This window comes from Ursus americanus, chromosome 5, assembly GCF_024610735.1.
Source record: "Ursus americanus isolate L20-20 chromosome 5, mUrsAme1.1.p, whole genome shotgun sequence".
NCBI classification, from domain to species: domain Eukaryota; kingdom Metazoa; phylum Chordata; class Mammalia; order Carnivora; family Ursidae; genus Ursus; species Ursus americanus.
This window is the reverse complement of record NC_142131.1, coordinates 78,905,272-78,930,817: the sequence shown is the minus strand read 5'-3', so window position 1 is coordinate 78,930,817 and position 25,546 is coordinate 78,905,272. Positions and strand designations below refer to the sequence as shown.

Here is a 25,546-nt window from a genome sequence, read left to right as displayed (position 1 = left end):
ATTGGAGACAAGAAACTCAAGCTGTCTGGTTGCAAGATGGGTGTCCAGGCCGGTGAAGTAGAAATGTTTCCTATCCTCACTAAGGTCTGGGTGGAACTTCCTTTGAGAGCACCACATTGGCCTTCACTCATAAACCAGCATGTGACTGTGACCCTCAGCACCTCTCTATTAGGGAAGGTGGTGGCTGTGGAAATGTTTCCTGCCCTCAGTATTCTCAGAGGCTGGTGGGAAGCAGCAGGCAATGGAAAGGCAGGCAAAATAGTTAGAATGAGATTACCCAAAGCAAACTCTGCTGTGTAAGGAAGGAATGTGTCTCTCAGGTAAAGACTGTCCCAGGGCTAATAGGAGGTGCAGTGTAGGGAATATGGTCAATGAGATTGTGGTAGTGGTGTACGGTGACAGCTGGTAGCTACAGTAGTGGTGAGCACAGCAGAACATACAGAGTTGTGGATTCATTTTGTTGTACACCTGAAACAAATGCAACATTGTGTTTCAACAATACTTCAATGAAAGAAATAAAGAGTATCCCAGGAGTTCTAGTTAAAGAAATTCCTAATTAAAATGAGAGGTAGCCTGGCTGTGGAGGAGAAATGGGAGTTCAGCTATAGCTTATCTCCTCCCATGTTCTCCCAATGATCAATCTACCAATTAATGCAGGACCTAGAGACCACCTGGATACCCCACAGCAGCTGCCTCTTAGTCTCTTTCCTCTAGCACCAGACTCTGGCTCAGCTCCTCCGCTGACCAGGCCAGTCACAACATCACGCCGGACCTCTTTTCTCATGCATAAAATAAGGAACTGGAGGAGGATGGTATTCAAGGACTCCTCCTGCATCAGTGTTTTTTGGTTCTGTGACTCCTGGAAGCACAAGAGGACAGTTTCCCTGCCCATCTAGGTATAGACTTGCACATCTGCTGACAGCTCAGCCAAGGGCTTCAGCTGCACTTAGGGGACTGAGACTTTATAGTTGTTCCTACAGATCCATAAGCACTGATGTGAGATGTCCTCTCAAGTCTCTGAGGCCAGAGGCCTGCTTCAGCCAGAGGAGCTTCCTTCCTGAGGTCAGCTCTAAGGGGGAATGGAGTGATGACAACTGCCCCCCTTCTCTTATAAGCAGCACCAACACGTGCAGTTCCTTTCCTCCTTCTTCAGTTGGCTTCAGAAATGCTTGTAGGCCTGCATAGACATGGTACTAGCTAGTTTCACACTTTCAAATGGATTCACCTTGGCCTCATCACCAGTCACCAGCAGTAGTGCTTTATTCAGTATTCTTTCTGTTGCAAGAGATTTGTCTGCTCAGGCTGCCATAGCAACGTCCCACAGTCTGGGTGGCTCAAACAACAGAGGTTGATTTTTTCTTTTTCTTTTTCTTTTTTAAGATTTATTTATTTATTTATTCAACAGAGAGAGACAGCCAGCGAGAGAGGGAACACAAGCAGGGGGAGTGGGAGAGGAAGAAGCAGGCTTCCAGCAGAGGAGCCTGATGTGGGGCTCGATTCCATAACGCCGGGATCATGCCCTGAGCCGAAGGCAGACGATTAACGACTGAGCCACCCAGGTGCCCCAGAGGTTGATTTTCTCACAGCTCTGGAGCTAGATGTCCTAGATCAAGGTGTTTTCAGGGTTGGTTTGTTCTGAGGCATCTCTCCTTGGTTTGCAGAGAGCCACCTTCACCTTCTCCTTCTCCCTGTGCCCACCTGGTCTTTCCCCGTGTGACTGCTTGTCTGTGTCCAATTTTCCTCTGCTTATAAGGAGTCATATTGGATTAGGGACCATCCTAAATGTCTCATTTTAACTTCATTGCCTCTTTGAAGACCTTGTCTCCACATATATTGACTTCATAGACATTGGGGGTTAGGACTTCATCATACGATTTGGGGTGGAAGTGGGGGACACAATTCAGTGCATTACTGGCTTCAAGCAACTCCACCAGCCTGGGACACAGAGGACAAATGGGGCTGCCTCATTGTCACCTTAGGGTTTTGCTTTCTTGGGTCAACTAAATCCTGTACCACTCATTCACCTGCTTCCTGGCTTCCCTCATTGTCTTTTTGTTGTCTTCTCCCTTGGAGTGTGTGTGTGCATGTGTGTGTGTCACTATTTACATGGGACAGGTTTCTATATATATATAGGAAAGGACAGTCAAGGATCACAGCCTCTGATTAAATCCCCTAACAGTGATGGCAGCAACTCAGACTGGAAGTCTGTTGCAACTCAGAGGTATCAGAAGGAAATGAGGGAGCAGAAGAAAAACCAACCTCTCATTAGTGTCAGAGAGATAAGAAACAGTACAGTATGCCCACACCTAAATCATTGTCTGGCACATAGTAACCTCTCAGGAAACACTAACTGCTTGAAAATTTAATGCATAAAAATTACAGGCTATACATAAGGAACTTTCAGAGAACAACAAAATCTCTTGGAAGTATGAAATTCTCTGAAAACTGTACAAGGCTTGGAAAATCAGGAAATCTTCCAGAAGAAAAATATAAATTTTTAAAAGATGGCATGAGCCTCAGAAGATGGCAGAAGTGCAGGAAAACCCTAGGCTTGTCTCTTCCCAGGAATACAAGTAGATAGATAACTATCACCTCTTCCTAAATACTCCACAAATCATTCTGAAGACTGTCAGGACAAATGTCACAACTAACATAGAAAGGAGGCTGCCTCAAATCTGCAAGGAAAGAGAGTCTGCAGACAACTGGCCTGAAGGATTGTGCAGCCAAAGCACAACAGTGGAGTGCACTTAGCACACACCAGAGTCATTCTTTGGAGTGCAAAGCCCCAAACATTACATGACCTATTCTTCATAAAGCCATTACTTTCAGGAACAGGAAACATAACAGGCTTTCCTGATACAAAAAAAAAAAAAAAGAAGGCAGAGGGTTAGAGAAGATGTCAAGATGGAAGAATTTATCCCACACGAAAGAACAAGATAAGGTCATAGCAGAAATCTAAGCAGAACAGTTACAAATAACATGCCTGATAGAGAATTTAAATGACAGCCACATTATGGCAAGAGCCCACATGTCCACATGAATGGATGAAGAAGAGGTGGTATACATACAATGGAATATTACTCAACCACAAAAAGAGTGAAATCCTGCCATTTACAATAATGTGGATGGAGCTAGAGAGCATTATGCTAAGCAAAATAAGTCAGTCAAAGAAAGACAAATACCATATGATTTCACTCATATATGGAACTTAAGATACAAAGCAAATGATCATAGGGGAAAAAAGAGAGGCAAGAGGAGAAAAAGACTCTTAACTATGGAGAACAAATAGATGGTTACTGGAGGGGAGGAGGGTAAGGCAGTGGGTGAAAAAGTTGATGGGTATTAAAGAATACATTTATTGTGGTAACCATTGAGAAATGGTCAGAAGCGTTGAATCACCATTGTATACCAAAACTAATGTAACACTGTATATTAATTAAAGTGGAATTTTAAAAATAATAAATAAATAAATAAGACCTTGAAATAAATTTTCTTTTTTTATAATAATTTTTTATTATGTTATGTTAGTCACCATACAGTGTATCCTTAGTTTCTGATGTAGTGTTCCATGATTCATTATTTGCGTATAACACCCACTGCACCGTGCTTAATACCCATTATTTTCATATAATACCCAGTGAACCTCCTTAATACCCATCACCGGCCTATCCCAATCCCCCACCCCCTCCCCTCTGAAGCCCTCAGTTTGTTTTCCAGAATCCATAGTCTCTCATGGTTCATTCCCCCTTCTGTTTACCCCCCTTCATTTTTCCCTTCCTTCTCCTACCGATCTTCCTATTCTTATGTTCCATAAATGAGTGAAACCATATGATAATTGTCTTTCTCTGCTTGACTTATTTCACATAGCATTACCTCCTCCAGTCCCGTCCATGTAGCTGCAAATGTTGTGAAATCGTTCTTTTTGATGGCTGAGTAATATTCCACTGTATACATGGACCAGATCTTCTTAATCCAGTCATCTGTTGAAGGGCATCTCAGCTCCTTCCACAATTTAGCTATTGTGGACAATGCTGCTATGAACATTGGGGTGCATATGGCCCTTCTCTTCACTACATCTTTATCTTTGGGGTAAATACCCAGTAGTGCAATGGCTGGATCATAGGGTAGCTCAATTTTTAACTTTTTAAGGGACCTCCACACTGTTTTCCAAAGTGGCTGTACCAACTTGCATTCCCACCAACAATGTAAGAGGGATCCCCTTTTTCCACATCTTCTCCAACATTTGTTGTTTCCTGCCTTGTCCATGTTTGCCATTTTAACTGGAGTAAGGTGGTATCTCAAGGTGGTTTTGATTTGAATTTCCCTGATGGCTAATGATTTTGAACAATTTTTCTTATACCAACAAAGCTTAGATTAATTTGTTTTGATTTGCTTTGTATTTTTATAAATGTTGGGTCTTCTTGTTTAATTATACTGTTACATAGCTTCATAAAACATTTGCACGTTCCAATGTAAAATAAATTACATTAGTAAAACCTTTACACTGACTCTCCACCCAATACCATCCCTTCCCCAATACATAATTGAATTTTATAACTGAATGAAGAATACGTACAAATATATAATTCATATTTTACACTGTATTAAATCATCACTAACATACTATACATATAATTCTCCCTCTTACTTTTTGCATAACAATACATAGGATATTACTCACTCCTTTGTATAGGTGTCAAATCATCTATCTATTTTGTGGCTGTAACATTTCCTATTGAATATTTGAATTTTGTGTTTTACCATTTCAAATATTTCTGCAATTAATAACTTTCAGCATATATCTTTTTGTAATTTTTCAGTTTATTATTCCTTCCCTCCTCAACTTTATTTAGGTAAAATTGGCCAACAAAATCACATATATTTAAAGTGTACAATGTGATGATTTGATATATATGTACATGTAGTGGAATGATTACCACAATCAAGTTAATTAATACATCCATCACCTCACATATTTACTTCATGTTTGTGTGTGCCTGTCTGTAAAAATGCTTAAGATCTACTTTCTTAGCAAATTTCAAGTATTATTATTGTGGAATATAAAAGGGTGTTATAAATATAGTCACCATGCTATACATTCATCTTATAATTGGAAGATCAAAAGCATTATACATCTCCCTACTTTCCATCCCCTGCTAACCACCAATCTACTCTCAGTTTTTATGGCCCAGGTTTTTCAAAGTGGGATCACTGGGGCAAAGTATAAAGGTGTGTTTTCCTAGGGATAGCCTAATCTGTACACACTGTGTACCCACCAACATTGTATGACAAAACATATTTTTCTACAATTTCACCCACAGAACGTCAAACTTGCAATCTTCCCCAATCTAATAGGGGATAAATGATATCTTAGTGTCGATGCCATTTCTAATTTGTAGTTCCCTCCTTAGACAGGGAATTGGATATGTTTAAGGGCCTTTTTCATTTTTATTATTTATTTATTCATTTATTTTTAAAGATTTTATTCATTTATTTAACAGAGAGAGAGAGCCAGAGAGAGGGAACACAAGCAGGGGGAGTGGGAGAGGAAGAAGCAGGCTCCCAGCAGAGGAGGCTGATGTGGGTCTCAATCCCAGAACGCCGGGATCATGCCCTGAGCCGAAGGCAGACGCTTAATGACTGAGCCACGCAGGCGTCCCTATTTATTTTTTTATAATAATTTTTTATTATGTTATGTTAGTCACCATACAGTACATCCTTAGTTTTTGATGTAGTGTTCCATGATTCATTATTTGCGTATAACACCCAGTGCTCCATGCAATATGTGCCCTCCTTAATACCCATCACTGGCCTATCCCAATCCCCCACCTGCCTCCCCTCTGAAGCCCTCAGTCTGTTTCCCAGAGTCCATAGTCTCTCGTGGTTCATTCCCCCTTCTGTTTACCCCCTTCTTCATTCTTCCCTTTTGCATTTTGCATTTTTTAAAAAATGTCCACTTAGATTCATGACAATCCTCTTTTCTTTTATTCCCTAACCTCCATTTTCAGGCACAAAATATACTGCTAGCAACCAAGGGGTGTCTAGACCTACAATTTGCAAACCCTTGGACTATTTTCCCATCTTATACATTTCTCCCTCTCACAGTGTACCGCAGAGAAATTTTTTCCTTAGCTAATATTTCTCTTCCATTTCCTGTGACACGTTCATTTCACTATATTTAGTGTTTATTAAATATAATGATAACCCTAGAAAGGACAAGTAGGATATCAGTCAACATTAACTGATAGTCTATTAATGATCGGAATTTATGCATTCACAACAGAATAACAGGAATGCCAAAAAATGGACTATGTGTGCAATCATTTAAAAAATCATTTCTGAAGATCTGTGTGAACAGCCATTTTTTACTCCTGTGTCCATAGAAAAACCAGTGCTGAGTATGTAGTAATCATCACACAAAGAGATATTCTCTCTGCTAAGCATAACATTCCAGATTCCTGTCCTTCATTTTCCCAGGAAGGATCAAATGAAAAGATTCTTTAGAGCAGATTGTTCTCACTGTCAAATAACAGTCATTAAGTTCATGGTTTGTTCAAGAGTGAATTATGGAAATGTCTGTGATACACCTTGAGGGCAATGGGTCTGGATTGTTTCAGGGAAGTCCTAAGTCATCTTTTGGCACCAGTGCCAGGCCAACACCAGAATAATTCAGGAGCTGGCTGCCTCACTTTTCCCATTTTCATTCCCAGCATTCTGAAGTAAATAGGTTTGCCCGGTGTCCACAGGGTCCTTAAAAATCTCTTCTTTTCTAAGAAGAACTTTTGCATCACTCACCACAGTCTCAAGGAAATAATTTTGCAAGTAGAAAATCTTCCTAAAGTAAACACCAGTGGCGATAAGTCCTCCACTAACAGAGCAGAATTTTTCCACATATCTCAATAGTTTTTCCCTTAATGACTCATCATCCTTCTCAATTGATAGCAAATGGGGAGACCTAAGGTTTGCCTTGAGTTTCTCCACTGACACGTGCAAGTCCTTGGCTATGATTTCCAGGGATGCATCATCCAGCCCAAAGTAAGACCTGTAGAGGGTTAAAGTCTGTTCCAGCTTCTCTACATCTTTATCACTGATCAAACCCATGAAAGGGATGGTAGCCGATGCTCCAGCTTTCAGGGCCTCCAGCCAGACCTTCTGTCTCAGGGAATCCCTCTTCCGGTCAATGGCAGCCTCAGTAACATTTGGCAGGTATTGCATGAAGATGTGGCGCTTGTGGGCTGGGAGTTCCCTCAGAAGGGTGGTCTCCAGGCTTTGGAAATCATATTCAGACAAATCAAGGCTGGAGACTAAGAAGATCTGCGTGTCACTCATATTGGCTCCCTGCAGTTGAGTCACACAGTCATTGCGGATCCTTTGCAGGATTTCATCCTTATTGAAAGTGCTGGGTTTAGTTCTTCGTGCGTTATGTAAATCACTGTCCACTTTAGATCGGACAAAGTAGAATTTCTTCTTCATTTTTTTAATTGCTGTAGCCAGATGCACATCACTCTCTTTGAAGCGTGTAGCAGAGATGATAATAAAGAAATCATACTCACTAAATTTCATTTTCTTCAGATACTTCTGTGGCTGAAAGGTAATGCTCATCATACCAGGCAGGTCCCAAAATATCACATTGGGAACCTTTGGGTGTTTGTATGATTTTCTCTCCAAGGTTGTCTCCACTGCCCCGGTGGGGGCAGCCTCTTCTTCCTCATGCCCCACCCCCCGCAGAGCATTGATTAAGCTGGACTTCCCTGCCCCAGGCTCCCCGGTCACAGCGATGTTCAGAGGGGCATTGTCAATCTCTCTCAATGAGTCACTAATTGCAGAAATCACTCTCTGAAGGTTCCCCTCCTTCAGGTGTGTTTCGATCAACGTGATGGTTTCCTGAGAGAGGATTTTGCTTTCCAGCTTGAAGTCCTTAAAAAACTTTTCAAAGCTGGAAGCCAAATCACCACCCTTTGTATAAGAGGGTGTGGAAGAGGAGGACTGACCCATGGCTGGAGCAGTAGAAGACACTCTGGGGACGAGAGAAGAGGGAAGGAAAAAGTATAACAAGGAGTGGCTTGGGCTGTGTTGTTAGGGACAGGTATAAGGTCAGTCCTGGCCACAATATTGTATCCAGGAGCCCTTCTCTTTCTGTCCAGCATTGCATTTGTTCAGGATCTTCCCTTATTTTGGAAAACCGTTCTTCAATAAGACACTCTTCATTCTTCCGGACTAATTTCAAAGCCTGATTCTTCTATCCAAACTTTCCTGCCCACATTATTCTTTACTTATCTTGCTTTGGTTTTCTTTATTTGTAATGCTATGAAAATATTACTTTTTCATTGTGGAAAATCTAAGGAGACAGCACCAGCACTTATCTCAACACCTCTTCCCACCTGTGGTGTAAGACCCTCCAGAAAACCCACTTCTGATAACCTCCAACATCACCATGTCATAGAACTTGGTTCTCACACGAGGCACCAAAGTAAGGATGAATGGCTCCTTTCTTTCTCAGAAAATATACTGTATATCTTCATTAGGAGGTAGAAAATTTTAATGATTACGAATGTATTTTCTTTTATCTAGAAAGTATGCTGGCTCATGAAACAAAGTTTGAAAGGACTCTGTTTTTCATAGAACAGCAACAGAAGGGGGCATGGAGCCCCGTGTTCTAAGAACTATGTTGGACTATCCACTTGGGTCTTGCTATGAGCCATCCCAGCTGTTCTGAGACCCCACCCATCACCTGCTTCATGCCTGTGTATAAAAGTAAACAGAAATCATGTAGGGGAGATAATCCACCTGGAGGACTGACTGATGCATAAAGTGTCAGTGATGTAAATGATCATGTTAGCAAAGACTGAAGCAAGAGCTGAATGGGATGTAAGATATCAGACATGATAAGGGGGTCCCTCTGTCACCTTCTCTGATGTCAATGAAACTGAGCAGGTTCTGGAGTCCTGGACCTATCTGATCACTGGAGATTTATACCTTGAGATGGGGCACCAGAAGAAATCATACCCAGCACTAAAGGTAATGTGAAAGATTTGTATACTGTCCCCTACAGAGATTGAGAGCAGAGTTTTTAGACCAGGAAGCAAGTCACTTCAAGTCACCACTGATGTCTGGGAAGCATTCAGGCTGGAGAGGTGTCCTTTGGCTAAAATGAGGGATCAGACACATCCTCCAGGGACTTCCTGGTAGCCACAGGCTGCAGCCCAGGAGAGGATGGCAAAAGATATTTTTGAAAGAAATTATTCAGACCAAGTGTACATTGTCTGGACTGGCACACATATGAATGGGGCATGCAGACATTCTCCTTAGAAGAGAAAACTGGGGGGAGGGTGTCTATCTTGTCAAGGGTGAAAGAGGCAGCTATTAAACAAGCAGGAATCATGGTGCCAGCACCTCTGACTACCCAGCAGGAATATTCTTCACATACAGAAGAGTGAAAATCCTGAGCATCTGGCATGTGCAGGGACAACCTCTTGCTGGGTGGAGAGCAAACCACCCCACCACTCCTTTGGGGAGCAGGCATCTCACAAAGCAGATTGAGCAAGCCTGAGTGTGGAAGTGGCATATACAACCTGGGCCTCAAGGAGGAGCCAACAAGGTGAGACTCCATCCCCATCAGGTGTAGTCTCATGCCTGTGCATTCTCAGAGGATGGGGAAAAACAGAGTCCTTTAAACACCTTGTTTCATGAACCAGCACACTTTCTAGATAAAATATTACATAGGAGGGTGAGGAAATCTAACTGAGACAGGTCCTAAGGAATGGACAAATAAAGAGAAAGGGAACCAAATGACAGGGTTAGAGGGTAAGCAGATGTGGACAGCAAAATTCTGTGTGCTGAGCAAATTTCAACCTCACAAAAGCCATGCCCTATTGTTAAGGTTCTATACCTCACCTGATATTGTGTGTGAAGCTCTGTTATTTATTATTTTCTTCTGCAATAACAATGCAGGGGGAGCAGAGGCAGAGTACTTTATGGTATCTGTGGGAGCTTGTATTTCACCCTCTGGCAGTGTGTCCTCTGCAGCTGGAATAGAAATGGGAGGGAAGGTGAGAAATCAATGCCAATAAACCTTAGGTGTACATCTCTATATACATTGCTCATCTCATCCCCTTAACCAACCTGTAAGGACATACGATCATTTCCAACTTCAAATTAAAAATCAAATAAATGATGAAGTTGAGAAACAGACAATGAGGGTCTTACTGTTAGCAATGCTCAGACCTAGGATTCAAGGTGAAGGCCCTCTTCTAAGGGCAGAGCTCTGTGTCAGGAAGCAAAGGCAGAGCACAAAATTAGGTGGGGAGAGGTAAAATTAAGACTCGAAATGAAGTCAGTGTGAGACATACAGGATTTATAGTTCTATGGAAAGATGTGTTCAAAAGAAAGCCACGGGGCCATAATGGATCCATTTAGGTTGAAGCCCCAAGTCAGTAAACCAAAATTTAGTACCTAACAGCAGTTTCAATCCCCAGGGATGTAATCTTACAGCAGTCAACTTGACAGTTTCCTGGGCAACACTAAAAACTATACTGACAGATCCTTTTCTCTCCCCTTAGGACGGCAACTGTGGCTAAACAAGAGTTCTTGCCTCATAATTGTTTTTCTGCTTTCTCTCTTCATTTAAAAGCCTTTCCTTTTCTACAGCGTAATGGAGCTCCTTTCTATTTCGTAGATGGGCTATTACCCAATTCAAAAATCGCTTAATAAAGTCAATTAGGTCTTTGGAATTACTTGGTTCAATTTGTTTGTTTAACAGATATGGTGGCAGTGTCTAGATCCAAAGCAAACTTCTGACTCTATTTGGGGACAACAAGAAACACATGTGTGGGGCCCAATGAATCCTTTTGAGTTCACTCTTTCTCAGCATTTCCAAGGGCCACTGGTAAGTCCATCTTGCTTTGCGCTCTGCTCTTTTTTGCATTAGAGCTTCTGAATGAATTGCCTTTCCAACCCAGGGTTAATGGATGACTCTGTCACTGACACAGAAGGCTCTGACAGAGCAACAGTTCTTAGCCCTTGGCTCAATCCAGGTGTCCGCATTGGAATCCCTTCCCCAGTTACAGTCCACAGTCTGTATTTACTGCTCTTTGGTGGCTTAGTCTGTTCCCCATTTCCTGTCTGCAGTCTTCATTAATGGAACCTGCTGGTTTAGTACACAATGGAAATTTGTGGTTATGTGTAGAGGGCACTCTATTGAATAGTTCATAGTAACTTAAACCTAGGCCTTTGTTCTGAACTCAGATTCCAAGTTGGGAACTGTTGGTGGCAGCTACAGTTCGCCATATGTGTGGAATCAGGCTGAAGTTCCCATTCTTGGAGGTCTGTTGGTTCAATCCCTGTCCCAGTCTCTAGTTATTTGGGTACTTCTAGTGTCCATAGTTCAATTACATCAGTACTGTTGGTTTCTCTTAATATGTCCATGAAGTATAAGATTAGCTTACAGTAAAACACTAAATAGGCAAATGAGTAAATAAACAAATAAAAAATAAATGAGATCTTTAAAACTCCAAACAGTTAAGGGCTCTACCTGCCAGCACATTGTGTATGTTAAATCTAAGATCCATGTTTCTGCCTCTTACCCTGTTGGTAGGAATGAAAACTAAGGCTGCACTCTGGAAAATAGTACAGAGGTGACTCAAAAAGTTAAAAATAGAACTACCATATAATCCAATAATTGCAATACTAGGTATTTACCCAAATAAAAAAATACTGATTCCAGTGGATACATGCACCCCAATATTTACAGCAACATTATCTACAATAGCTAAACTATGGAAAGAGCCCAAATGTCCACTGACTAATGAATGGATAAAGAACATGTGGTACATATACAGAGAATGGAATATTATTCATCCATAAAAAAAGGTCTTCCCATTTACAAAGACGTGGATGGGCTCAAAAGCTAATGATGTACTTACTGTATGGTGACTAACATATCATAATAATAATAAACAAAGATGTGGATGGACTATCATATCATTCTGAACACCTATGAATTCAACCTGAGATGTAAGAAAAGAATTGCTGAATCTCCACAAGTAGAAAAGTGACCAATTTTTGCAAGGTAGGAGGTACAGGAAAGTGAATCTGAGGGAAGATATTGGAAGATAAAGAGAGGGGGAGGGAGCCTCCATAACCCAGCTATTGGAAAGCAAAATAGCCCCAGAGCACAAAATTGGAAATCTGCTGTAGAAATCTTCTCCAGCGAAAGACATCCCTGCCTGAAAGGTGCTCACTAGGTGAAGCGGAGAAGAATCCTAGGTAGGACAGTATGGTCTTAGGATCTCCTGAATCACAGAAAGAACTGGGAGTGCCTGAGTCAGTAGTTTCTCTACTCCAAGCACTGGCGTAGAGAAACTAGTCAGTGAGCTCCAGAGGAGGCTCTCAGCTCATTTTGCCATAAACCACAAGGCGTGGCCCAATGGGGTGACTGCTCTCTGCATGGGGACCCTGCAAAGAACGGGAACATGGGGATCTTCTACCTTCCCCTGGGAAGGGCAGAGCAGGCTCATACAGGACCAAGCAACAGCTCTCTGTGCAGGAGCCCTGTAAAGGACAGTAACCGGCAACCATCCACCTTTCCCCAGGAGGATTGGTGCAGGCATGCACCTCAGGAGTCTGCAGAGTTTGGCACACAAAAAAGTGAAGACTGTTTATCCCTGAGAGAGGGGACCATGATTTTTTAGCTCTGGGGCTGGAGATTGGGCATGGCCATTTTTATTTTGATCCTCTAAAGAGGCATGAAAAGCCTTCAGGGAAAAAACACCATTCAGAGCAACTAAAAACAACTTATATTGAGTCTGGTCCACTCACAAGAGGAGATGAACTATTCCCACGCAAAGACACCTAAGACCCAGCACAGCAGGACCCACCCCCAGACGGCCAACTGGAAGAACAGGTAAACAGCAAGCTTACAGCTCACATGAGATTGTAAAACTCCAGGGCTAGGAGAAAATAGTATATAGAATTTGAGGTTTTTCCTTATGATTCATTTATCTTTCAGTTTAAAATTCTGCATTTTTTTCTTTTTTCCTCTTTCAACTAGTTTCTTACTCTATCAATCCTTTGTTTTTAAGTCTTTTTTTAACTTTCACTTTTTACATTTACTATGTAAGTGTGTGTGTATATATATATATATATTCTTCATTCTTGGCTTCCTTTCTCCATTCATATGCATACACACCCTATATATATATATACACACAAAAATATATGTATTTTTCTCTATTCAATTATATATATATGTAATTGTATGTGTGTGTGTTACACACACACACACAAAATACAAATATATATATTTTGTTTTGCTTTCCTTACAATTTTGGGATTTAGTGTCTTCTAACACAGACCAAAATACACTCAGGATGAAGTGGATCACCCTGTTTTGTCCACCCTATGAAATTATATACTATCTTCCCCTGTCCTTTTTTTCTTTCCCTTTTTTTCTTTTTCTTCTTCATTTTTTTTTCTAGTTTCTGACCTCTTCAGATTTGTCTAGTGCATATTTCACTTGGTTTATGGTTCATATTTTTGATAATGCTCACTCATTCATTATTCTCTGGACAAAATGACTAGAAGGAGGGATTCACAACAAAAGAAAGAACCAGAGGTAATACTCTCTGCCACAGAACTAATTGATATCAATATAAATAAAATGTCAGAGATGGAATTCAGGATAACAATTATAAAGTTACTAGCTGGGCTTGAAAAAAAAAGGATAAAAGACACAAGAATATCTTAGTGCAGAAATGAGATTTAATCACGCCAAAAATAAAAATGCTCTAACTCAGACGTAATCTAAATTGGATACTCTAACAGGGAGGATAAATGAGGCAGAAGAGAGAGGGAGTGACATAGAAGAGAAGTTGATGGAAAGGAAGGAAGCTAAGGAAAAGAGAGATAAACAACTAATGGACTATGAGGGGAGGCTTTGAGAAGTCAGTGATATCATAAATCAAAACAATATTAAGATTATTGGCGTCACTGAGGAAGAAGAGAGAGAGAGAGGACCCAACGGTATATTTGAGCAAATCATAGCTGAGAAATTCTCTAATCTGGGGAAGGAAACAGGCATTTAAGTCCAATAGATAAAGAGAATGCTTCTCAAAATAAATAAAAATAGATTACACCCAACATATAATAGTGAAGCTTACAAATTTCAAGGGAAAGAGAAAAAATCCTGAAAGCAGCTCGAGACAAGAGGTTCTTAAGCTACAGGGGTAGAAACATTAGTCTGACATCAGAGCTATCCACAGAGACCTGGCAGGCCAGAAAGAGCTGGCATGATATATTCAGGGTACTAACTGAGAAAAAACATGCAGCTGGGAATACTTTATCCAGCAAGGGTGTCATTCAGAATGGAGGAGAGATAAAGAGTTTCCAGGAAAAACAAAAACTAAAGGAATTCATGAACACTAAGCAAGACCTGCAAGAAATATTAAAGGGGATCCTATAAGCGAGGAGAGAGCCCAAGAGTAACATAGACTAGAAGAAACAGAGACAATCTACAGAATCATGAACTTTAAAGATAATACAATGGTATTAAATTCATATCTTTCAATAGTTACTCTGAATGTAAATGGGCTAAATGCTCCAACCAAAGGACACAGGTTATCAGATTGGATGAAAAAGCAAGACCCATCCATATGCTGTCTACGAGAGACTGATTTTAGATGCAAAGTCACCTCCAAATTGAAAGTGAGGGGGTAGACAATTTATCATTCTAATGGACCTCAAAACATGGCTGGGGTAGCAATCCTCATACCAGAAAAATTAGATTTTAAACCAAAGACTGTAGTAAGGGATGGAGACAGATACTATATCATACTTAAAAGGTCTACCCAACAAGAAGATCTAACAATTATAAGTATTTATGTCTCTAACTTGGGAGCAGCCAATTATATCAACCAACTGATAACCAAATTAAAGAAACTCATTGATAATAATACAATAATAGTAGGGGACTTCAATACCCCACACACAGCAATGGACAGATCATCTAAGCAGAAGATCAACAAGGAAACTAGGACTTTGAGTGACACACTTGACCAGATGGACTTCACAGATATACAGAGAGCGTGCCATCCTAAAGCAACAGAACACAATCTTCTCAAGTGCACGTGGAACATTCTCCAGAATAGATCACATACTGGGTCACAAAATTAGGTCTCAACAAAAACAAAAGATTGGGATTATTCCCTGCATGTTTTCAGACCACAATGCTTTGAAACTTGAACTCCATCAGAAGAGGAAATTTGGAAGGAACTCAAACATTTGGAGGCTAAAGAGAATCCTACTAAAGAATGAATGGGTCAACAGGGAAATTAAAAAAGAAGAATTTTTTTCAAAACTCTTGGAAACTAAGAAAATGAAAACACAACTGTTCAAAATCTTTTGGATACAGCAAAGGAGGTCCTAAGAGGGAAGTATATAGCATTAGAAGCCTTTCTCAAAAAATTATAAAAGCCAGGTACACAAGCTAAACTTACTTGTAAAGGAGCTAGAGAAAGAAGAGCAAATACAGCCTAAACCAAGCAGGAGAAGAGAAATAATAACTATCAAAGCAGAAATCAATGAAATAGAAACTAGAAGAACAGTAAGACAAATCAATGAAACTAGAAGTTGTTTCTTTAAAAGAATTAATAATATTGATAAAACCCTAAGCAAACTTATCAAAAAGAAAAGAGAAAGGACCCAAATTAATAAAATCATGAATGAAAGAAGAGAGATCACGATCAACAGCTAGGAAATACCACAATTTTAAGGACACACTATGAGCAACTATATGCCAACAAGTTAGTCAATCTGGAAGAACTGGATGTATTCCTGGAAACTTATAAACTACCAAAACTGAAACAGGAAAAAAATGGAAAACATGAACAGACCTATAACCAGCAAGGAATTTGAAGCCATAATAAAAATCTCCCAAAACACCAGAGTCCAGAGCCAGATGACTTCCCAGGGGAATTCTACTAAACATTTAAAGAGGAACTAATACCTATTCTTCTGAAGTTATTTTTTAAAAAGATTTTATTTTTTTATTTGACAGAGAAACAGTGAGAGAGGGAACACAAGCAGAGGGGAGGGGAGAGAGAGAAGCAGCTTCCTGCTGAGCAGGGACTGTGGCACAGGGGTCGATCCCAGGACCCTGGGATCATGTTCCGAGCCAAAGTCAGATGCTTAACAAATGAGCCACCCAGGCACCTATAAAGTTATTTCAAAAATAGAAATGGAAGGAAAACTTTCTATGAGGCTAGCATTACCTTGATCCCAAAACCAAAGAACCCACCAAAAAGGAGAATTATAGACCAATATCCCTTATGAACATGGATGCCAAAATTCTCACTAAGAAACTAGCCAATAGGATCCAGCAATTCATTAGAAGGATTATTCACCACGACCAAGTGGGATTTATTCCTGGGCTGCAAGGGTGGTTCAATGTTCCCAAACAATCAATATGATATATCCCATTAATAAAAAAAAAAAAAGATCAAGAACCATATGATCCTCTCAATTGATGCAGAAAAAGCATTTGACAAAATATAACATCCTTTCTTGATGAAAACTCTTCAAAGTGTAGGGATAGAGGGAACATGCCTCAATATCATAAAAGCCATCTACAAAAAGCCCACAGCAAATATCATTCTCAATGGGGAAAAACGGAGAGCTTTTCCCCTAAGTTCAGGAAGATGGCAGGGATATCCACTATCAGTACTATTATTCAATACAGTACTAGAAGTCCTAGCCTCAGTAATCAGACAACAAAAAGAAATAAAAGGCTTTCAGATTGGCAAGGAAGAAGTCAAACTCTCACTCTTTGCAGATGACATGATACTTTATGTGGAAAACCCAAAAGACTCTACCTCCAAATTACTAGAACTCATAGAGCAATTCAGCAATGTGGCAGGATATAAGATCAATGCACAGAAATCAGTTGCATTTCTATACATTAACAATGTGACTGAAGAAAGAGAAATTAAGACATTGATCCCATTTACATTTACACCAAAAACCATAAGATACCTAAGAAGAAACCTAAGCAAAGAGGTAAAGGATCTATACTCCAGAAACTACAGAACACTTATAAAAGAAATTGAGGAAGACACAAAGAGGTGGAAAAACATTCCATGCTCATGGATTGGAAGAATAAACATTGTGAAAATGTCTATGCTGTCCAGAGCAATCTACACATGCAATACAACCCCTATGAAAATACCATTAACATTTTTCACAGAGCTGGAATAAATAATTCTAAAATTTGTATGGAACCAGAAAAGACCCTGAGTAATTGAAGGAATTTTGAAAAAGAAAGCCAAAGTTGGTGGCATCACAATGCCAGACTTCTAGCTATATTGCAAAGCTGTAATCTTGAAGACAGTATGGTACTAGCACAGGAACAGACACACCAATAAAACAGAATAAAGGGCCCAGAAATTGACTGTCAACTCTATGGTCAACTAATCTTCAACCAAGCAGAAAAGAATATTCAATGGAAAAAGGGCAGTCTCTTCAATAAATGGCACTGGGAAAATGGGACAGCCACATGCAGAAGAATGAGAGTGGTCTTTTTGCTTACATCATACATGAAGATAAACTCAAAATGGATGAAAGACCTCAATGTGAGACAGGAATCCATCACAACCCTAGAGGAGAACACAGGCAGCAACCTCTTCAGCCTTGACCGCAGCATCTTCTTGCTGGACACATCTCCAAAGGCAAGGGAAACAATAGTGAAAATAAACTAATGGGACTTCATTAAGATAAAAAGGCTTCTGCACAACAAAAGAAACTCAACAAAACTAACAGGCAGCTTACAGAATGGGAGAAGATATTTGCATGTGACATATCAGATAAAGAACCAGTATCCAAGATCTATAAAGAACTTCTCAAACTCAACACCCAAAAAACAAATAATCCAGTCAGGAAATGGGCAGAAGACATGAACAGACATTTCTAAAGAAGATATGCAAATGGCCAACAGATACATGAAAAAGTGCTCAAGGTCACTTGGCATCAGGGAAATACAAATCAAAACCACAATTAGATACCACCACATACCAGTCAGGATGGTTAAAATTAATAAAACATGAAACAACAAATGTTAGCCAGGATATGGAGAAAAGGGAACCCTCTTACACTGTTGGTGGGAATGAAAGATGGTACAGCCACTCTGGAAAACAATGTGGAAGTTCCTCACGATGTTAAAAATAAAGCTACCCTATGACCCAGCAATTGCACTACTAAGTATTTATCCCAAAGATACAAAGGTAGTGATCTGAAGGGGCACCTGCACCCCAATGTTCATAGGAGCAATGTCCACAATAGCCAAACTGTGGAATGAGCAAAGATGTCCATCAACAGATGAATGAATAAAGAAGATGTGGTACATATATGCAATGGAATATTACTCAGCTAGCAGAAAGGATGAATACTTACCATTTACATCGATGTGGGTGGAACTGGAGGGTAGTATGCTGAGTGAAATAAGTCAAACAGAGAAAGACAATTATCATATGGATTCACTTATATGTGGAATATAAGAAACAGCACAAAGGATCATAAGGGAAGGGAGGGAAAACTGAATAGGAAGTCATCAGAGAGGGAGAAAAACCATGAGAGACCCTTAACTATAAGAAGGGTTGCTGGAGGGGAGTTGGGGGGGGGGATGTGGTAATTGGGAGATGGGCATTAAGGAGAGCACAAGATGTGATGAGCACTGGGTGTTATACGTAACTGGTAAATTATTGAACATGACATCTGAAACTAATGATGCACTGTATGTTGGCTAATGAATTTAAATGAAAAAAATAAAGATAAAAAAAGATGTGGATGGAGCTAGAGATTATTATGCTAGACTCACGCAAAGAAGCATACCATATTTCACTCATATGTGGAATTTAACAAACAAAACAAACGGTCATAAGTGGCAAAGAAGAGAGGCAAACCAAGAAATAGACTAACTATAGAGAACAATCTAATGGCTATCAGAGAGGAGATGGGTAAGGGGATGGGTGGAATAAGTGAGTGTACTTGTGATGTGCACCAGGTATTGTATGTAAGTGTTGAATATATTGTACACCTGAAGCTAGTATTATACTGTATGTTAACTAACTGGAATTTAAACAAAAACTTGGAAGGAAAAAAAGAACTATGATCCTGGGAGCCATAAAAATCTACCATTCTGTTTTGTAGAGCCACAAAATAAGGCTAGACAAAAATGTGTGTGTTGTCCCCTATTTCTGACGAGTATGGCTGGACAGAAATGTGGATTTAACTCCATTTATGGCTAAGGTCCTACCAAACTGCAGCCAGCCTTCAGGGGAATTACAACCTGGAATTACAGTGGCCATTATGAAGAACGTTCCAACTAGATAAGGTCATTTAAGAAGTGCACTTAAAAGCAATGCCTTCAAAATGCCAAAAACAGCTTCATCGAAAGTGTCATTGCAAAACGCTGCTAAAAAAATGTAAAAATACAATAAAAGTACCCAAAACAAAAGACTATAAGACTGAAGTAATCCTTACTATTTTCCACTATCCTCCTTTATTTGAATACTCATTCTAAATGATCCTCTGTCTGAGGTATCTTGACAGAAACCACAAACAAAAATCAACTCTAGAGGCTATTTAAAGTTCACCTATTCCTTTGCCACCCCCCAAATTTCCCCTGTTTATCTTGATGGGCTTATGAATTATTGGTCTTAGGAAACTTAAATCCTTCTTGGAGGATCTTGAATTCTACCTCTGCCTCCTACAGTTATACATCTTATCATGTCTTTGAAATATAAACACACTCACAATCACTGGAAAGTAAAGTGTAGTGGAAGCCTTTTATAAATCAAACTGCCAAAAACTGGGGATTGTGCCCATACTCTGGCACAGTCTCCTTAAGATTAATTCCAGGGATAAACAGAAATCTTAAAAAGCTTCTCTACAGATATTGGTAACTATTAAGTTTTTTTCTGTGTGTTAGTGTGTGTGTCCATATATATATGCAGTAAACATGTGATACTTTTCTATCTCTGGAGGGTTTTGTTGTAAAAGATCTCTATTTAGTTGGCTTGAAGGCAAGCACTTGTAAAGATTGAGCATTCTAAAACTCTGAGAAGGATAGAAACTAATCTAAATGTTCATGTTCCTGTGATCTGAAATATTTTGTATTAAAGGTAATTTAAATTTGCTGGTTTAATTAAAATAAACATGTGTTTAGAGTTGTGAGCATTAAATTAACATTTTTATTCTACCTGTGCTAACCTAAAGTCAAATAAATAATTTGATGTCACCTCTGTCACAAAATTTTTTTTAACAGATTAAAACCATCAAGTGAGATTTACTCCTAGGATGCTAGGTTGGTTCAATATTCACAAAACACTTAATGTGACTCATCAGATCAATAAGGAAAGGGACAAAAACTATGTGGTCATTTTAATAGATGCAGAAAAAGCATTTGACAAAACATAATATCGATTTATGATAAAAATCTTCAACAAGGTAGGTCTAGAGGGAACATACCTCGACATATTAAGGCCATATATGAAAAACCCTCAGTGAACATTATACCCATTGGAGAAAAAAAATGAGAACATTTCCCCTAAGGTCAGGAACAAGATAAGAATGTTCACTCTCACCACTTTTATTCAACATAGTGCTGGAAGATCTAGCTATAGCACTTAGACAACATAAAGAAATAAAAGTCATCCAAACTGGTTAGGAAGAAGCACAACTTTCACTATTTGTGAATGAAATGATACTATATACAGAAAACCCTAAAGACTCTACCAAAAACACTAGAACTGATATGAATTCAGTAAAGCCATAGGATACAAAATCAATGTACAGCATTCTGTTGCATTGCTGTATACTAATAATGAAGTAGCAGAAATAGTAATCAGGAAAACAACCCTATTTACAATTGCAACAAAAACAATAAAATATCTAGCAATAAACAACCAAAGAGGTGAAAGACCTGCACTCTGAAAACTATGATACTGATTAAAGAAATTCAAGGCAATGCAAAGAAATGGAAAGACATTCCATGTTCATGGGTTAGAAGAACAAATATTGTTAAAAATGTCTCTACAACACAAAGAAATCTACAGATTCAATGCATGCTCTACAAACATGCCAACAACATTTTTCACAGAAATGGAATGAATAATCCTAAAATTTCTATGGAACCACCAAAAATCCTGAATTTCCAAGACAATCTTGAGAGAGAAACAAAACAAAACAAAACAACTAGAAGTATCACAATTCCAGGCTTCAAGCTGTATTACAAAGCCGTAGTAATCAATAGAGTATGGGACTGGCATAAAAACAGACACATAGGGGAGCTTGGGTGGCTCAGTTGGTTAAGCATTTGTCTTCAGCTCAGATCATGGTCCCAGAATCCTGGGATCGAGCCCCGTGTCAGGCTCCCTGCTCAGCAGAGTCTGTTTGTCCCTCTCTCTCTGCCCCTCCCCTTCTCATGTTGTCTCTCTTGCACTCTCTCTCTCTCTCTCAAATAAATAAATAAATAAATAAATAAATAAATAAATAAATAAATAAATAAAATCTTAATACAAAAATAGACACATAGATCAATGGAACATAATAGAAATCCCAGAAATAAATCCACAGTTATATTGTAAATTGATATTTGACAAAGCAGGAAAGAATATACGAAAGGCAAGAGATAGACTTCAACAAATGGTGCCAGGTGATCTGGTCAGCTACATGCTGAAGAATGAAACTGGATCACTTTCTTATACCATTCACAAAAATAAAGTCAAAATGGATAAGGACTTAAATGTGAGACCTGAAACCATAGAAGAGTGCGCAGGCAGTAATGTCTTTGACACCAGCTACAGCAACATTTTTCTAGATGTCTTGTCCCCTGAGGCAAGGGAAACAAAAGCAAATTAAGCTATTGGGACCACATCAAAATAAAAACCTTGTGTACAGCAAAGGCAAAACTTTTATGCAGGAAGGGCAAAAATCAGCAAAACTATAAGACAGCATACTGAATGAGAGAACATATTTACACATGATATATGTAATAAAGAGTTAGTATCCAAAATCTATAAGGAAATAATACAAGTCAAAACACAAAAAACAACCCAATTTAAAAATGAGCAGAAGTGGGGCACTTGGGTGGCTCAGCTGGTTAAGTGTCAGACTCTTGATTTTGGCTCAGGTCATGATCTCAGGGTTGTGAGATTGAGCCCCATATCAGGCTCTGTGCTGGCATGGAGGCTGCTTAAAATTCTCTCTGTCCCTCTGCCCCTCCCCACTATCTCTCCCTTACTCTAAATAAATAAACAAATAAATAAATAAGTAAATAAAACGGGCAGAAGACACGAACATCTATTTCTTCAAGGAAGACATCCAGATAACCAATAGACACAATAAAAGATGTTCAACATCACTCATCATCAGGGAAATGCAGATCCAAAGAATAATAAGATATTACCTGATGTATGTCAGAATGGCTAAAATTAAAAACACAAGGAACAAAAGTGTTGGGAAGGATGGGTAGAAAAAGGAACACTAGTGCACCGTTTGTGGGAATGCAAACTGGTGCAGGCACAGTGGAAAACAGTATGGAAATTTCTCAAAAATTTAAAAATAGAACTCCCCTATGATACAGTAATTGGACTACTGAGTATTTACCCAAAGAATACAAAAATAGTAATTCAAAGGGATACATGCACCTCCATACTTATTGCAGCATTTTTTTTTTGTTACAAATGCTACATTATGGAATCTGCCCAAGTGTCCATCAATAGATGGACAAAGAAGATGTAGTATATATACAATGTATCATTACTCAACCATAAAAAAGAAAGAAATGAATCTTTGGAAAGGAATTTTATGCATGTCAGGACTGACTCACATTGGAATGAATAAATTTTAATACAAAACTAAGCTGGTGCAAAATTAATATTTGGTTTCCTATCTGTTAAAAAAACAAAGTTTTCATTTTCTTGTTTTTAACATTTGATCTACTTTTGGCAATAGGTTGTTAAAGATTCCTTTCCATTTAAATGATCTTCTTAGAAAACAAAACACATGTGAAATTCCTAGAAATTTGATACCATTATAATGTTACCACTTGTAATCACTCTCTTACCTTCTGAGATTGCTGTCATCAAAATTGAGGCTCACACTGAAAGAATTACACCAGAGTATCAAGAAAATGCCCCAGTGGACTCTCATGCAAAGGCAGCCAGCAAAAGAATCATAAAGATTGTGGCACATGTGGATAACATCCATTCTGCTGCTAGAAAAATGTCCCCTCATTGTGAGATTTTTTTTTTTAAAGATTTTTATTTATTTATTCGACAGAGATAGAGACAGCCAGCGAGAGAGGGAACACAAGCAGGGGGAGTGGGAGAGGAAGAAGCAGGCTCATAGCAGAGGAGCCTGATGTGGGGCTCGATCCCATAACGCCGGGATCACGCCCTGAGCCGAAGGCAGATGCTTAACCGCTGTGCCACCCAGGCGCCCCCATTGTGAGATTTTTGCCATTCTAATGTCAGAGTAATACGGTAACACTCTGCTCCTAAACCGGAGAAAATAAGGTGGATAAACAATGGCTGTAAGAACAAACAGTTAAGGCTTTGGGAAACCCAAGACAGCTGCTTGATTTTTCCTCACTCCTTGGTAAACTATTTTTTGTTTTTTTCACCCTTTCACCAACCATAGTACATTTAAGATGACTCAAACTATGACGACATTCGAGAGGCAATTTGTATAAAATGTGAGAACAGTTTACCACCAATGTCTGATTTCTCAGATCCATTATCCTGGAAAAATTAGTTTTGCCCCCAGAGGCCTCTCATGTATTCCCTCTGGACTTTGAATACCTGCTGATGGTTTTTGTTAACTACAACCTAGTATGAATTATCAATATATTCTTGATGTTATCTGTATGTTTTTCACGTATGTTGAAGATCTCTCCTGCTGCAAGCCTGACATTCTCACAGTAGCATAGAAACTGGGAGAAAATGTGTTTGCCACATGGGATATAATCTCTATATCTATAATCTTCCATAATCTCTAGTGATTGAGGCAGCCATTTCATTGGACAAATCATACCAGCTTAATAAAAACCTTGCAGACTTCTTGGAATCATCACTGGCCCTATCACCCTCAATCATCAGGCAAGGTTGAGAAATCTAATGAGATTCTCAAACTTAAAAATTTTAAACTAGCCAAAACTAGTGGACTTCCCTGTCCTAAGGTATTGTCTTTGGACTTGCTGACTGTTTGCAGTACCCTCTTTGGGTATGTAAACTCACCTCACACAACATAGTCACTGGCAGACCGATATTTATTGGTATACAACTTTCTGCTGACACCTTTTGTCTCATGCTAGTATGACCAACTACAGCAAAATATTTAATGTTTTACCATTAAGCCTATCATCAGTAGGTTAAAGATGACTTCCAGGATCTCAAGTCAAAGCATCCTGTTGGTCATAGTCTAGAGTCTGGTGACTGGGTATTCTGGAATTGTCATTTTGAACTCCATTGAAAGGAATCTTACCAAGTGCTCCCAACCACTGACATTGCTACAAAACTAGAAGGTGTTGAGTCTTGGGTATACATTTCACAGCTAAAGAAGGCTTTACTTGATACCTGGTCCTGTACGGATGCTAGAAATCTCTAAATCAATGGAATAGGAAGATAAGTAGCTGACATTGAGGTAGACTGCCTTCATCCAAGACCACAGATAAAGTCTTCGCACTTAAACTACATGTGAAATCCTTTCTCCTTTTTTCCCTTTCCTTTACTCTGGCATACTCTTGGAAAAATAATGCCCTTAACTGTATGTCTAAGCCAGTTGCTCAGAAGGGGGAGTAAACTCCAGAATTTAAAACAACCTTTTAGGGGTGCCTGGGTGGCTGAGTCGTTAAGCGTCTGCCTTCGGCTCCGGGCATGATCCCAGAGTTCTGGGATCGAGCCCTTCATCGGGTGCCCCGCTCTGCTGGGAAGCCTCCTTCTTTCTCTCCTACTCCCCCTGCTTGTGTTCCCTCTCTCGCTGGCTGTCTCTCTCTCTGTCAAATAAATAAATAAAATCTTAATAAAAAACCTTTTAATTCAGGCTGAGAAAATCTAATCATGTCCCTAAATTTTTCTCAAGCAAAATATGACATCACATTGGTTGGCTTCCTTGGATTTACATCACTGAGTTAAAAAAGACCAACCAGGATGCATTCATGACTCAGAATTTGCTTCCTTTGACTAGGCTATGCCTCCCTGGTTAATGGTGAATTTACAGGACAATTTGATCAGGAACCTGTCCTTAACTCCTAATATATTGCAAAATCCATTCCTAAGACAATAGATGCCCAAGAAAGATCCTTAGACTCTCTGGCCAAAGATTTTCTTAACAATAAGACAGCCTCTGATTATCTTTTAGCCTAGCTAGAACTGTCTATACTGTGATGAACGGCACCTGATGCATCCAGATTAACACTTCTGGAGAAACTGAAGCACGACTACATAAGATCACTGAGCAAGTCATTTGGCTTAAAAAGATGACCCTTCAATAGGGTCTT

General features: G+C 39.4%; 2 protein-coding genes across 5 annotated transcripts in view; both read right to left on the bottom strand.

Annotated features, from left to right (window-relative positions):
• LOC148110164 (interferon-gamma-inducible GTPase 10-like) overlaps nucleotides 1–25,546 on the bottom strand; it is a 78,743-nt gene that overhangs the window by 51,525 nt on the left and 1,672 nt on the right. For 2 of the 4 annotated variants that reach the window (XM_087862409.1, XM_087862411.1), the window contains exons 2-3: nucleotides 21,800–21,877; nucleotides 9,895–10,026 (exon numbers count right to left, since the gene is read on the bottom strand). The exons of 1 other annotated variant lie outside the window; for it this stretch is intronic. In XM_087862409.1, the coding sequence (XP_087718535.1) occupies nucleotides 9,895–10,026; nucleotides 21,800–21,809 (142 nt within the window). In that variant the 5' untranslated portion in view covers nucleotides 21,810–21,877. Of the gene's footprint in view, nucleotides 1–9,894; nucleotides 10,027–21,799; nucleotides 21,878–23,113; nucleotides 23,150–25,546 lie in introns of all 4 variants that reach the window. One more of the 4 variants, XM_087862410.1, reaches the window with a different exon arrangement.
• On the bottom strand, nucleotides 4,584–10,026 carry LOC123780236 (interferon-gamma-inducible GTPase 10-like). The gene is made up of 2 exons (XM_087862413.1): nucleotides 9,895–10,026; nucleotides 4,584–8,017 (listed from the first exon to the last, which is right to left on the bottom strand). Exon 2 carries the CDS (start codon nucleotides 7,993–7,995, stop codon nucleotides 6,670–6,672), a length of 1,326 nt encoding a protein of 441 aa, XP_087718539.1. The 5' UTR covers nucleotides 7,996–8,017; nucleotides 9,895–10,026; the 3' UTR covers nucleotides 4,584–6,669.